The 16,192-nt window shown below is 39.0% G+C and overlaps 1 protein-coding gene across 6 annotated transcripts in view; it reads right to left on the reverse strand.

Annotated features, from left to right (window-relative positions):
- The window catches only part of CADPS2 (calcium dependent secretion activator 2), a 567,905-nt gene that overhangs the window by 16,140 nt on the left and 535,573 nt on the right, over positions 1-16,192 (reverse strand). For 4 of the 6 annotated variants that reach the window (XM_069588282.1, XM_069588281.1, XM_069588283.1 and 1 more), the window contains one exon: positions 11,581-11,688. In XM_069588282.1, coding sequence (XP_069444383.1) covers positions 11,581-11,688 — 108 coding nt within the window. Of the gene's footprint in view, positions 1-10,530; positions 10,797-11,580; positions 11,689-16,192 lie in introns of those variants that run through there. The other 2 variants (XM_069588284.1, XM_069588285.1) reach the window with 2 other exon arrangements.

A 16,192-nucleotide genomic window follows, 5' to 3' on the forward strand; every position in this document is an offset into this window, starting at 1 on the left:
ATTAGAATCCTACCGAGTCATTGTGACAGAGATACTCAACGATGTGGGACAAAACCAATGCCTAACCTTTTAAATGTTTTTGCCTGTGGAGCATGTGGGATGTTATTAATAGCTCCCTAACCAAGGATTGAACCTGTGCCATTTGCATTGCAAGTGTGGAGTCTTAACCACTGGACCACCAGGGAAATCTCTATGCTTAACCTTTCAGTCTCAATATTTACCACCATTTCCTACACATCCCAATTGAAAGGTCAATTGGATTTGTTTTCTAGATCTTATATACTCAAAACATCAAATGGATGAACATTTGACATTAATAAACATACATTTTATGTGTATAATATAGGCAGTAACTAAGAAGAAAGGAAAGGAAAATGAAGTCGCTCAGTTGTGTTCGACTCTTTGCGACCCCATGGACTGTAACCTACCAGGCTTCTTAGTTCATGGGATTTTCCAGGCAAGAGTACTGGAGTGGGTTGCCATTTCCTTCTCCAGGGGATCTTCCTGATCCAAGGATCGAACCCAGGTCTCCCACGTTGCAGGCAGACACTTTACCATCTGAGCCACCAGGAAAGCCAGAACTAAGGGGAAAGTCAACAAGAAATGTGGCGAGTATATGGAGCTAATTTATGAGGATCAGTAGAGCAAGTATGGGAAAAATTTCCATGAGAATGTATAAATAGGAATGTGTACAGCCACATTCAAATACTATATCCTATTCCTGGCAAATAGAAGGGGAAACAATGGAAAGTAACAGACTTTATTTTGTTGGGCTCCAAAATCACTGCAGATGGTGACTGTAGACGTGAAATTAAAAGACACTTGCTCCTTGGGAGAAAAGCTATGACAAACATAGACAGTATATTAAAAAGCAGAGATATCACTTGACTGACAAAGGCCTGTCTAGTCAAAGCTATGGTTTTTCCAGCAGTCATGTATGGATGTGAGTTGGACCATAAAGAAGGCTGAGCGCCAAAGAACTGATGCTTTTGAACTGTGTGTTGAAGAAGACTCTGGAGAGTCCCCTGGACTGCAAGGAGATCAAACCAGTCACTTCTAAAAGGAAATCAGTTCTGAATATTCATTGGAAGGACTGATGCTGAAGCTGAAGCTCCAATACTTAGGCCACCTGATGCAAAGAACTGACTCATTGGAAAAGACCCTGCTGCTGGGAAAGGTTGAAGGCAGGAGGAGAAGGGGGTGGCAGAAGACGCAATGGTTGGATGGCACCACCGACTTGATGGACATGAGTTTGAGTAAGCTTCTGGGAGACGGTGAAGGACAGGGAAGCCTGGTGTGCTGCAGTCCATGGGGTCGCAAAGAGTCAGACACGACTTAGTGACTGAACAACAACAACGAATTCCTGACTCTCAAAGCCTAAGCATGACACAGAGCATTTTGAGAAGCTTCAAAGGACAGCCCCCAAAAGATTAAAGGGCTAGAAAAGGGGCCTATGATGAGAAGTAGAGCAAACAGGGTTTATTTATCCTGGAGTAGACAAAGATGACAGGTGTCTTACTAACATTCTTCATATATAGGAAGGATTATTCCCTAGAGATGCTGGCTACCTGCTTTTTGTTCTCCACTGAAAAGGGGAAATGGCCTTAAAAACAGCATGAAAAATTTAGGTGAGGTAAGGATTAGAACTTGCTTTATTTCAAATAAAACATTTTGCCCATTTTAAGAGAGTGAAATTTAGATGGTGTCTTATGTAGGGCTGGGCTGAGATCAAGAAATTGAGGGCTCTTGAGTTTAGGTAAGTACCTGTGAAAATTGTTTATATAGTTTCCTTTCAAGAAGTTTAACAAACACCCCGTTTTGCCACAATGATGTTGGTTTACTACAACAGCTGCTTCCTGACACAGAATGTGTTTCTAGTTGGACTTAGTCAATGGTGGCATTCTGGCCGCCACTCCTGTGCTCACTTGTGAATGGCACCAACCGTGTAGGTAAGGCTGCAGGGGAGGCTTGCAGAGGGCATGTTTGATGGAGGAGATCAAAAAGCAACCACAGAAAATGGCTTTAAAGCCATGTGTCATTTGCTTATGAAGTTGGGTTTGAAGATAAGGAGAATGGTAGCCATCGTTTTTATGAAAACATCACACTGGCCAACTGATGGCGATGGCTAGTCTCAGAGGAGCCCTGGGTAGTTTCATTAATAAGTCACTGGTAGCCAGCTGCAGTGCAAGCATGCAAAGCCACCGAGGGAAAGCCAGGCTCTGTGTGGAGAAGCAAGAGTTTCCAGACCATCATCCATGTGAAAGCAGCAAGCAATCAATATTAAATAACTTTTGAACTGCTCAACATGTTGCTTGTAATTATTTCAACTATCTTTGATAAAATCAGGAGTGGGAATATTCTGATTTCTTCCATGACTATTAAGTTACTGTCACTGGCTTGGGTGAATGAAAGCAAATACACATTTATGCATTTGATGTTTAGAAAAATTTCTTGAGGAAAATGCAAGTTTTGACATCTTCCATTCATCAGAGAGAGTTTTACCATAGTGAAGTGATTTTAAGTGATCAACCCCAACTTTTTTTTTCTCCTGTTCAAGCAAAAACCTCAGATCAGTTCACAAGTGAGATTTAAAAAAAAAAAAATTCTGAGCACAATTAAAGGTGAGTTAAGGCTCTGGTGGAAATCTAAAGAGCATCAGCAAATCTGAGCACTGCTCAGCTTTTGAATTGCTTTCCTACTTCTTAGTTCTTTTAAATGGTTTTCTATGGCAGGAACATTTTTCTTAATTAGTCACAGCTAATTAGTGTTCTGGCATAGACAAGTAATCAGAAATGTCAGAGCTGCAAGGCTACATCTCCCTAATCCTTTGATAATAATTTAGCCTCCTGGGAGGGCCCCAAGCTGCGGTAAGTAGTGACTGACAATAAGGCAAAATTAGGTGGGCAGCAGACCATTAGGATAGAAAAATAAAAAGCACTACCCGATCCCGCTGAGCACCATCAGGCAACTAACTGCACTGCCAGATGAGGTGCCTGTTTAAGCCTGTGTTGTTAATTAGCCTGATTCTACCAGACCTGCCACATATGTCCAGGTGCCTCATGCAAAGATGTGTATTTCTGGGCATGTGCCAAATGACAATTGTGTCCCATGATCACATTTCAAGAATCTAAGGGAGAAGTCCACATATTTCTTGAAGATTCTTTTGGATTATCAAAGAAATAAGATCAACCGGCTATAATACATTTTTTTTTTTCTCATGGAGTTTCTTTTAGGCAATTAGGCACGCTGAGCTCAGGTTTCTTAGGTCTTCATTCACCAACAGCTTAGATTCAAATAAGGGCCTTTGGCCGTGAGGAGCCGCGTCTGGACTTGCCAAAGTCATTCTGGCATACACTGTACGTCTAAAGTAGATTCTTTCATAAATTCTTACACTTACAAATGGTAACTCAACATTAAAATAAAGATGATTAACTAAAATGAATGAGCTGCAATTCGAGAGCAGAGGTTTTGAAGAGAAATAAACTTTGGGGGGGGGGAGGAGAAGCAGGTAAGGAGCAAGGTTTGTAAGTCATTTGCTGAAACAGACGTGACCATATACAGAACAAGTGTTGACTACAACTGTCTTAAAAGAGGTCAAACAACTTCTATGTGAGTACAAATACTGTGGATAAAATAAAGTGGGAACAAATACATATAATTACACTAAAAAACACCCCCTGGAAAACAGTATATTAAAGCTGCTAAATAAGAAATTGTTAAAATGTAGGAGAGGCGACATGAACATGGATAAGAAACAGTCAAGCTTCTGATCTACCTTTAGTGCATAAGGTGACCCCAGGGTACATGACATAACAGTGGGTAGAAATAAATGATCTTGGTCTCAAGTACATCACTGAGCTTACATCATTCATCTTTTCTAGTGATGGAAAAGCAAAATAATGGTTAGGACATGAGAGTGATAGTAATGTTTGATTTTGATTGTTGATAGGAAAATCATGGATGGGTCCAAGTTAATGTTTTATATTTGACTTCTTTTTACATAGAGACAACACTGAAGAGAAAATACTCTGTAATCAGAATCTATACTGATTTAGTGGTTCCCCGCCTTTTTGGCACCAGGGACTGGTTTCGTGGAAGACAATTTTTCTATGGACTGGGTTGGGGGGTACGGTTTTGGAATGATTCAAGAAGATTACATTTATTGTAACCTGTATTTCCATTATTATCACATCAGCTCCACCTCAGATCAGCAGGCATTAGATCCCTGAGGTTGGGGACCCTTGGATATAACAACTTGTTTGTCACTTGAAAGTGAAATAACGTTGAAAACAGGAAAACTGTTATTTTAAAATCGACAGTCATATATAAGCGAATGTATCTATAATATTATGGAATTATAAGAAATGCAAGAAGGCAAAGAAGCTCTCTGAATGGGTCTTACTGGGTTCCAGCCTTTGTTTGTAATGTGGCTGATTACACACATAAAGAAATTCATCCAAGGAATATGACTGAAAGAGTAGACATCAGTTCTAAATATATTCTACTATCTATTAAAATAGCAGCCATTCTTATTCATGTTCTGTGGATTTCAAGTATTTCTGGAAAACCAATGAAATTAATTTAATTTTTAAATAAATTAAGAATAGTAGCATCAATCTTACTGAGGATGAATAAATTCTTGAATCAGAAAGTTTGGGCATGGGTGTGAAACACTGAACTCGAAAACTCTGAGCATATCCTCCCTTTTTTATTTGGGAGTCCAGAGATAAACAAGAGGTAAAAGTGCAAAATTAGTTTTATTTTGAAAAGCATATTTACTTGCAAGAGTTTCATTTTTTTCCCCCTTACCATATCTTAAAATGGCCATGAACTTACTGACATTGTTGAAGTCAGTTTTACTTAAAATGCTTAGAGTTTCTTTACCAAAAAGAATCCTTTTCAAGGAAAGTCCTGAAAATTAATCCTTTACAAAGCACTATGTGGATATCACTGATTAACTATCATTTAAAGGATTACTTTTAACTTTAGAAGACATCACAATACAATTAAAAAAAAATCTCGTTGAGATGAAACTCCTCAACAATTAAATATGTAATCAGTTTATAACACAAGAGAATGTTTAATCTACATGATTTACCAATTAAAGACTGCACCCTGATGTGTCTTCAGCAACATGAGAGCTAAAACAAAATTGTCTCAGAGGGTCTCAAGATGGGCAATGCCTTGTAAAGGCACAAACGTTTAGAGAGGTAGGTAGGTTTAGTGTCTCTCCCAGACAATGGGATGCACTTCTGTTGACCCCTACTAGCCTCAGCATTTGGGATATTCTTGGACATTATAAGTGACCATTATAAGAGGGTGCTCTCGTGCTCAATTACTGTGAGCGTCAGTTTTGATTTCTGAAACATCACGACTTTTCAACCCAGAGACTCAAAGCTCTCTGGGAAAGTGTCCAGCCTCTCTGCTGACCCATGGGTACCTGGGGCAAGCTCTGTGTTTCCTGAATCCTGACAGTGTGAGAAGAAACCTCATAGTAGGCATTAAAAATGGGACTTGTGCTGCGTGCTCAGTGGCATCTGACTCTGCAACCCTATGGACTATAGCCTGCCAGGCTCCTCCGTCCATGGGATTTTAAAGGCAAGAATTCTGGAGTGCATTGCCATTCCCTTCTCCAAAGAAAGAATTAGAAAAGCATTGCCATGGTTTTACATTAGGATCAGACAAGTTGTAAATGGTTTTGATTTGCCAGCATTTTTTAAACAGCTACTGACAATGATGTTTTATAAGTTGGGATAAGAGAGATTACCTATAAAGCAGAACTTCTGGTAAATCCATATTCTCTTTTGCTAGAGAACTTCCTTTAAATTTCTCTGACCCAGATAAGACACAGTTTTTTAATGTGTCTTAAGGTAAGAGTTGGACATGACTGAGTGACTTCACTTTCACTTTTCATTTTTATGCATTGGAGAAGGAAATGGTAACTCACTCCAGTGTTCTTGCCTTGAGAATCCCAGGGACAGGGGAGCCTGGTGGGCTGCCATCTAGGGGGTCGCAAAGAGTCGGACACGACTGAAGCAACTTAGCAGCAGCAGCAGCAAGGTAAATTTAACATGTGAGATTTTTTTCCCCATTGGCTAAATTCAAAATACAATGATAATCACTAAGTTTAATTCTTTTCTTTTTTAAAAGTATAGTCAAAGCTATGGTTTCTTTCCAGTAGTCATGTATGGATGTCATTGGGAAAGATCCTGATTCAGGGAAAGATTGAAGGCAAAAGGAGAAAGGGGTGGCAGAGGACGAGATGGTTAGACAGTATCTTGACTCACTGGACATGAATATGAGCAAACTCTAGGAATTAGCAAAGGACAGGGAAGCCTGGCATGCTGCAGTACATGGGGTCACAAAGAGTTGGACATGACTTAGTGACTGAACAACAACAAAATAGTTGCTATATATTATATTAAGGCTTCCCAGGTGGCGCTAGTGGCAAAGAGCTCTCCTGCCAATGGAGGAGACATAAGAGATGAGGGTTCAGTGCTTGGGTTGGGAGGACCCCTTGGAGGAAAACATGGCAATCCACTCTAGTATCATTGCCTAGAGAGTCCCACTGATAGAGTAGCCTGGCAGGTCACACACCACAGGGTCGCAAAGAGTCAGATGTGACTGAAGCAACTTAACACACACACACAATATTGTATGTTACAGGTGTACATGTAGTAACTTACAAATTTTAAAGGTTATACTACATTCAGACATAACGACTGAACAACAGTTGCTATAAAATATTGGCTTTATTTCCCATGTTGTACAATATAAGCTACAAGAATATATCGTGCAATTCCGGGAATATTATATTCACATATAGATTTCAGTATGTGTACCACTTGACAAGCAAAGACAGCCTCCGTTTAAGATATTCTGGTCATTCTGAAAGACTTAACATGAATATAGAATATACAGGTTCCAACTATTTTTCTACCTGTAGGATTCAGAACCATGGTGGTAGCTGTATAGAATATCAAATGACATTCCTTATGTAAAATCTCTTTTCTACTTATCTACTGTAACTGCTACTGCTTCTTGCTTTCACCTGGCCATCACAAAAACACTTTAGAACTGTCTGATACTCTGAGGTGCAAGACTTGGCATGCAAACAACCTAGTCCCTTTTGTCAGCTAAAATTAGAACTATTTAAAATCTGGAAGGGATTTCAGAAACCATCTGGAGTTCTAGGCCAACTTCTTTGGTTTACATGTGCTATCTGTACTGAGTTTCAGACAGGTGACAGAACTTCTTGAAGTGCACTTATCCAGTCAATGGCAGAACTGTGGCTAGAACTCAGGTTTGTGGATTCCTGGTCCAGTCCTCTTCCTCCAAACACTGTTTTATCATTTCAAATTCTGTAAATCTGAAGCTGTTGTTCAGTCACTCAGTCATGTCTGACTCTTCACGCCCCATGGACTGCAGCACTCCAGGCTTCCCTGTCCTTCACCATCTCCCAGCGCTTGCTCAAACTCATGTCCATCGAGTTGGAAGTATGGTAGGCATAAGATGGACTTTGAAACTAGAGTGACACAATTTCAAAGTCTGATTTAGTATGTAACAAGTCTTCTATCATCTCTGGATGGGACATTTCTTAACCTGAAAATAAGGCTAAAATGGGGGTGACAGCATCTACCCACAGGGCTTCCCAGGTGGCGCTGGTGGTAAAGAGCTCACTTGCAATGCAGGAGACGAAAGAGACCCAGGTTCAGTCCCTGGGTCGGGAAGATCCCCTGGAGAAGGAAATGGCAGCCCACTCCAGTGTTCTTGCCTGGAGAATCCCATGGACAGAGGAGCCTGGTGGGCTACAGTGCATGGGGTCGCAAAGAGTCGGACATGACTGAAGTGACTTGGCACGCATGCAAGCATCTACCCAGGTTAGAGATGACACAGGTCAAGAACCTAGCACATTTCCTGGTACATGGAGGTGCCCTAGGGAGAGCAGTGATGACAGGTAAGGCCACAATTATAATTTGACACTTTGAAAAAATTAGGAATGTATTGGGTAGGCCAAAAAGTTTGTTCGGTTTTAAGTAACAATAAAAGTCATATTTTTTTCATTTTCATGATGAATTTTACTGAACAACGTATTCACTAACTGAACAACTTTTTGGCCAACCCAATACCTTAGTCAAACCCAGTACCTTCTATTAAATACGGTATCTGCCATCATTTACTGAACATTTCTCGGAAGTTATTTCTGTTTAAAATAGAAAGTGTTTTATAAGTTTAACTTATGGAGTGAAGCAGAATGTCTTGATATCTGTTCTGATATTAACCATGATCTTCAAATGATACTTTAGTTTTAATGCTTCAAGATTTGACCTAAAAGTCTAAGATTATGCTATTTATGGCCTTTTAGATGATGTATATTTTAGTCACCTCCCTCTTTCACACATTTAAGAAACCAAAAAACTTCCATAGAAGCTTAAACAATAATGACAGCAATGCAGGATGCTCAGAAAGAAGGGTGATGGTGTATGGCTGTGTGGGCTGCTCATGGACAATGACAGAAGGTACCATTCTCCTTCATGGTACAGCCCCAAAACAATGGACACAAATCTAGGGCAGTGCCCATCTTTTTGGACCTTAGTCACTGGTACAATTATTTAAACAGAACCCTAAGGTATTTAGTCAGAAATATTAGGAACTATTATCAGGCTTCCTAGGTGGCGCTAGTGGTAAAGAACCTGTGGACCAATGCAGGAAACACAAGAGGTTTGAGCCCCTGAGTCAGAAGATTCCCCTGGAGAAGTGAATGGCCACCCACTCCAGTATTTTTGCCTGGGAAATCCCATGGACCGAGGAGCCTGGCGGGCTACAGTCCATAGGGCTGCAAAGAGTCAGACACGACTGGGCACATATCTCCCTTCAAATTAGAAACTATTAAGATGCTTCATTAATCAAAAGGATTTTAAGACCAGGAACACCATGAGAAATTTATTATTACTCTTAGGACAAGTTTCACAGAATTTTCAGCAGTCTTTTCCATGCATGGGGCATTACGCAGAAAAAGATTCTTTAGTAAAACACCTGATTTCTTTTTTAAAGTGTTGGTATTGGAGGCAGGATCAGTGTTTTGTAGAATAATTGATTTATGGAGAAATATTAGTATATATTCTAAAATCAAGCAAATTTCCTCTGGATAAAAAGCATACCCTTTATAAGGAATTAAGCTCTCATACTGTAGCCCCTGTACTCTTATCTAGGTTGGTTAAAACCACTACGTAATGACTCACTGCTGGGTGCTTGTGTGTGTACACATTTCCCTTTGCATCTGAAGGTGGGAGGCTCCATTCCCTTACTTACTCAGGAAACACTTTAATTGGAATAGCAAAAGTTTGTCACTGATGCCTGAATAAAATTGTTCCTTTCAATCTTTTATCTGTAATAGACTCAGGTTGCTAACAGTATTTATAGGGTCATTATTTTCAACTGCTTCTTGACACCTAACAATATTATTTTAAGCTACAGCCAAGTGGATTTCCAATAATTATATAATGTCTCTTGGTAATGATTTGTTGCTTAAGATACACATTCTACTTTACCTTTCAACACATACTTGATAACCTCTCATTTACTAACTGTAATTGAGGCAAATTCAGTCTTGGCTAATTAGGGGCTCTTAGTACCCCCTCATCTATGTTATTCTTGATGACATATCAATAGAATTAGAGTCTACTTTTTCGTTTTTAATTACAGTAATACAAGTGTGCAACTTAAAAATATTAGAATGTTTAAGGACACTGTAACTATTTTACAAATAACAAGTCCAATGTCCTCCTGGGGATATTCAAAATGACAAAACCTTCACAACCAAAACAGAATGGTTTTTTGTTATGGGTTCCTTTTAGAAGCAAACCTACAGCCATGCCTGATGCTTAGGCATTGGAATGAAAGTGCAATATACCCCTATAGCCATGACGATAGAATGAGAACATCATAACGAGAACATCACTTTAACGTTGGCCTCCTGGCATCTACTTTAGTTAGCTCCCTTTGTCAATTGCTGCCATACAAAAGTCTCAAAAGAAGTTTGGTGAATGGAGGGGAGTGGAAGCGGGAAATATTTTTACGAAGAAAGAAATTCTACCTCTGTTACAAATTGAGGATGAGTTCTGTAGTAAAAAGGTCACCAAGACAAAAAATTGAAGATGATAAGAAGTGTGTAACACGCAGAAACACACACACAGACATGCGTAGTGGTCTATTTGTAGAATGACTCTACCATTTTTTCAACATAGAAAATGTGCTTCCACTATACCAAGAAGAAACATAACGGGAATAACATAAACTCTTCCTTTCTGTTCACCATGTTTGAAAATTACCACATAAGCAAAAAAAAGTAAAAGAGAACTTGGAAGTGAAACATATGCTCGTAAATTCAGAGCAATACCAAATGGAAGCAGAAGTTGCTAATACGGTTTCAGTATTTTGTAAAAGAGCCAGCTGGATGGATGATAATTTTTCTACCCCTGCAGGGCATCAAAGCTTTTCAGAAATCATTCTCTTCACACATATTAACACTTAGCTTATTAAAACAGATGATACTTTTATTGTAAAGCAGCCTGGGTAGAGGCTAGAAACATAAACTACGAAAGAGAAGGCTCATTTTGACCACCCAACCCAACAAACAGCAAACACTGACACAACAGACCATGGTGGAGAGGATGACGTAGCAAGACCTTCTGTAACTGCCACAGCTGAAGTGTCACCATGAAGCCCGTGAATTGCTGTTGTGAAAACATTTGCAGTAACTTGCATAATTAAATGAAACTGCCAGAAAAGCATTTCTAAAATGCAGAGAAGATGTACATAAATAAATACAGTTCAGAGCAAATATTACACATCAGAATCAGCAATGGAATGGATTATGCAAAGTTATGTCATCAGCAAAGTACCATTTCCTTTGAACTGACTGCTGCCTAATTACAAATAAGTGACAACATTGTTATTGAAATGGACTGCTCTCTTAGTCTCTTTTACAGATACTCAGTGGATGAAACTTGTGGATCAAGGCATCTAAAACTACAACCTCCCCTTTCTAGGAGCTGCCATGCCTCTGTGAAGACCTCCACGAGACCGGAGCAGCATTCTATCTGTTAGCAAACCTTAGTACTGGAAAACAAGATGAAAAGACACACTAACAGCACAGTGGCAGATATCTGGCTTTACTGTGACTTTTTTCTTTGTTTGCATGAAGAATATCATATTGACTTAAGAAAAACTTTTATACTATGGGCCAAATACATTACAGTATGATTCTCTTTACAGATTGCTGCAAAGGCAAGTGATGCAAGCTGTATGCAATGGTGAACTGGATATCCTCTTGCTTGCTAAAATGAACCTTTGAATGATTTTGAGATTCTCATTCTAATAGTGACAGTTTTCAAGTACAGGAAAAAAAAATCTATGAAGACTTCTGTCAGCAGTCAAAGAAACAAAACAATAAACTATTAGCTGTGTAGAAGAAATAAAAGGAAAAAAGAGTGATTTGCAGACACACCCTCAAAATGCAACTTTTCCCTTCACAGTACATCTACAATGCCAGCTGGCTCTGGAAGAGTAGCTACTTACATCGAACAACTTTTCTATGTACATTTCCTCATTGACCTTTTCTCGAAGAATGTCTTGATTTTGCCGAACAAACATAATATAGGTATCTGCCAGATCCATTCCTGGTTTCTGTTGTAAGGAAAAAGCACGGGGAATAGAACAATATTAGGTTTTGATTGTGAAAATTTACTTAATCACCACCCTAGAATTTCATTCATTACATCATTTCAAAAGTTATACTAGAAAAATACGCTTAAGATCAACAACTGTCATTGTTCAGTTGCCTAGTCGTATCCGACCCTTTGTGACCCTATGGACTGCAGCACTCCAGGCTTCTCTGTCCTTCACCGTCTCCTGAAGCTGGCCCAAGTTCATGCCCATTGCATCAGTAATTTAAAAAAAAAAAGATCAACAATGGACACCTTCAAATTCCATAATTAAAGTAAATAAAAGTTTATTATTGAGGTCTATAACCTGAGGTCATAGTTATTGTTCATCATTTAGATGATTAGAAATATGTGCTTGTAAGATAGTAGATACCTTTTTAAAAAAATGGCTACCTTGCTAAGCCAATACGCTCAGTATAAATAAATTTTTCCAAAAATTCCCATAATCAATAATCATTTCTTAATTGCAACTACAACTTCTTTTTCAGCATTTCTGGCTAGTTTATCCATATATATTTAAAAAATGTTAGCTTTCCTTGGGTTGCCTTCCTCAACTACTATGTGTGTTCAAGGAACACAAAATAAGTTTTCTTATTAGGGAGATATTGAACAAAAAACATTTAATGCATTACAAAATAAAAAGGAAATGAAAATTTGGTGGGTTATCCATTGCTTCGGCTCATCCATATTTATCAATACTACCTCAAGGACTTATATTATTTTAGAAATGTGATAAGACTATGAATGAACTAGTCTCCTATGAAGAGCCAAAGGTGTGGACTAGCTAACTTTCCAAAGTTATCCAACATTTCACATCTTCTAATGTTAGATGAGACAGGGCAGTTAATAAAAGTCCTCCTTGCTATGGAATCTACAAAATCTGCACAAGGAGGGGACGAAACTCTGAATGGTTCCTCAGGAGTATTCCTTCTAAACTTATCTTTAGTTCTTTACAGAGTTTCACATAGCTTGACTAGATGATTTGTATACTCTATACCTGGAGTTGATTCATAGTCTGTACTGAGTTATTCATTTAATTAGAATAGGGCAATAATATGATGAAATGGTAAAACTGATGCCCAAATAAGTCAGTGAGTTGTGCATCATTTCATATCTGTAGGATGCACTTATATAAGCCATCAATGGACTCTTCACAAAGGTAAATAACATAAGGAAATCAGGTGAAAGAGGATGTGAATCATTTAACTATTCAGGAAGATCCCCTGGAGAAGGAAATGGCAAACTATTCCAGTATTCTTGCCTGGAAAATCCCATGGATAGAGGAACCTGGTGGGCTGCAGTTCATGGGGTTGCAAAGAGCTGGGCATGACTGAGTGACTAAAACACTGCAGGAAAGACAAGATATACCTCTGAGTGATGTTAGGACAGTGGTCATGCCTTTTCCTTAAATGAAAGACAGAAAGTTCTTATCACTTCTTTTTTTGGGGGGAGGGATAATAGTTTATATATGGTGATAAAACTGCCCATCTCTTAACCAGTGCACAGTGCAGACATTGGCATATCTCATTAATAAAAATTAATTTGACTTTTTGCTAACAAAGTTATTTCTGGGCAATGAAAATCCCAGGAAGTACTTACTGTTCTTATACATAGTTTAAAGGGAAATATATATCACATACACTGAAGGATACTTTCAAACATAACCTTGATATAACAAAATTCATGACTAGTCATAACCAGAAACAACTATTTATATAAACGTCTTTATTAATCTTTCCTTCAAGAGCATTCCTACACAATGCAGAAAATATATTCCAAACTTACCAAACTCATTTTGCTGTTTTTCTACATAATTCTCATCAGCAATGTTTGAAAGTTTAAATAATTGCAAGGATACTCAAGAGAAACCTAGGTGATTTTCTTCTTTGGGGGCAAGTGGTGTTATACTGAGATTTCCAGTGAAAAGGCGGGGTAATTTGTACAGGATTATTAGCTACTATTAACAGTTGAAGCCCGTAAGATAAGGATCTCTCTCCGTGTCTCTCAAACTTTGTCAAAACACTAAAAATTAGTACATTCAGAAAACATACTGCTGCAGAATGAAAATGACAGAATAATTTTCCACATATGATAACAAGTCAGTTTCACCTGTGAGTTTGTCAAGTGCTTGGAAAGGAAACGCTATGATATGTATAATACCAAGGCAACAGGGTTTTGCCCAGTTGGACTGAGAGTTAAAGAATAAACACATGTGAGGCTTGCCTCCTCCACTGTTTTGCCTCACCCCATTTTCATTTCTGCCTTTCAAAAGAGGAGTATGCATATAAGTTTACAATAGTTAAACACTGGACCCATCAGACTCACTGGAAACTGAGTTACAGCCAGGTGAAATGGAGAATGATGCCTTTATACACCTGCCACAGACTCGGAAGGTAATTTTCTGTTTCTTTGATCACTTTTAAGATAACATTAGACATCATGTAACATTGTCCAGGAAAAACGTGTCTTTTGCCACCTGAAACTAACAAACACTTTACAATTTAAGCCTTAAAGAAAACTCTGTGCTGTTCCCTTTGGCAGACCGAAGGGCTGTAATACTGAAATGTGTAAGCTGAGACAGTTCTACAACTAAGAAAATTAGAATCCCTGGTTGGGGGTGTTCAGTAAGGCTCATTTAAGTTTATTTCAACAAATTAAGTGTCGTCTTTTTCTTCTTGAAATTACATTTTCTCCCCTTTGGCAAATTAAGCTCTGCTTGCCTAGTAAACAAAACCTACAATTTTTACATTCCTCATTAGCATTATTTCTTCCTTTATCTTTGAGCTGTTTACCTATTCTTGAAACTGTGACATACGGGAATTTCACACCTAGTGAATATATTTTCATGTAGCTTGTGGCATGAAACTATAATCATTAAAAGAATATACACAAGTAAGAATAACTGCAACAGCTGGTGACATTTACCAATTAGAATTATAGTTCTTTAAAACACTTTATCGCTCCTTTGGTGTATGAAGGGTAATTATCTCTGATAAATTGCTGAAAAAGATATAATTTTCCTTTTAAACAGTTTCTACTTACAGTACAAATGTGTTTGGATAGAAGACATTATCGCTGGTTCAGTGCTCCTTCGTGCTAAGACTCTTGCTTTATGGCAGTAAAATTTACATACTTTGGAAGTCACTGTGTCTCATTCCATTAATACACATTATCTTATTAGGAAATAAAGTTTAGTCAGAAAACAAAAACTGAACACACTTGGTTCAGTTTTCATTTTCTGGTGCGTAAATGAAAGGCATGCATGTGACTGCATCAGCCAGACAGAATATTGCTACGCATTTTGGTGCAAGTGGGTGTCCTCAGTCTTATCAAAGGAATAGCCGGTTCAACTCAACAACTGCAGATTTGGATGAGTTTTTATCAAGAATATTACGTTCTAGAGAGGTACACTTAGAAATGTTTTCTATATTGGTAATTATCAGTTCAGTCACTCAGTCATGTCTGACTCTTTGTGACCCCATCGACTGTAGCACACCAGGCTTCCCTGTCCATCACCAACTCCCGGACCTTGCTCAAACTCTTGTCCATCGAGTCAGTGATGCCATCCAACCATCTCATCCTCTGTCATCCCCTTCTCCTCCTGCTTTCAATCTTTACAAGCAACAGGGTCTTTTCCAATGGGTCAGTTCCTTGCATCAGGTGGCCAATGTATTGGAGTTTCAGCTTCAGCATCAGTCCTTCCAATGAATATTCAGGACTGATTTCTGATTTCCTTTAGGATGCATTTGTTTGATCTTGCAGTCCAAGGGACTCTCAAGAGTCTTCTCCAACACCACATTTCAAAAGGATCAACTCTTTGGCGCTCAGCTTTCTTTATAGTTCAACTCTCACATCCATACAGGACTATTCGAAAAATCATAGCTTAGACTAGATGGACCTTTGTTGGCAAAGTAATTTGTAATTATAGTTTTCTTAACAAAGGAGAAAATAACGATTAAAGACCATATAGTAAGCACATGCGTGTTAAGTTGCTTCAGTTGGTTCCAACTCTTCGTGACCCTATGGACTAGAGCCCACCAGGCTCTTCTGTCCATGGAGTTCTTCAGGCAAGGATACAGGGTGGGTTGCCATGCCCTCCTCCAGGGGATCTTCCTGACTCAGGGATCTAACCCGTGTCTCTTATGTCTCTCGCATTTGCAGGATGGTGCTTCGCCACCAGTGCCATCTGGGAAGCCCTACAGCAAGCACATTATGTATAAAATGCTGGGTCTCCTGCATTGCAGGCAGATTCTTTACCATCTGAGGCACCAGGAAAGCCCTGCTGCTGCTAAGTCACTTCAGTCGTGTCTGACTCTGTGCGACCCCATAGACAGCAGCCCACTAGGCTCCCCGTCCCTGGGATTCTCCAGGCAAGAACACTGGAGTGGGTTGCCATTTCCTTCTCCAATGCATGAAAGTAAAAAGTGAAAGTGAAGTCGCTCAGTCGTGTCCGACTCTTAGCAACC

Source organism: Ovis canadensis, chromosome 4 (genome assembly GCF_042477335.2).
Source record: "Ovis canadensis isolate MfBH-ARS-UI-01 breed Bighorn chromosome 4, ARS-UI_OviCan_v2, whole genome shotgun sequence".
NCBI lineage: Eukaryota > Metazoa > Chordata > Mammalia > Artiodactyla > Bovidae > Ovis > Ovis canadensis.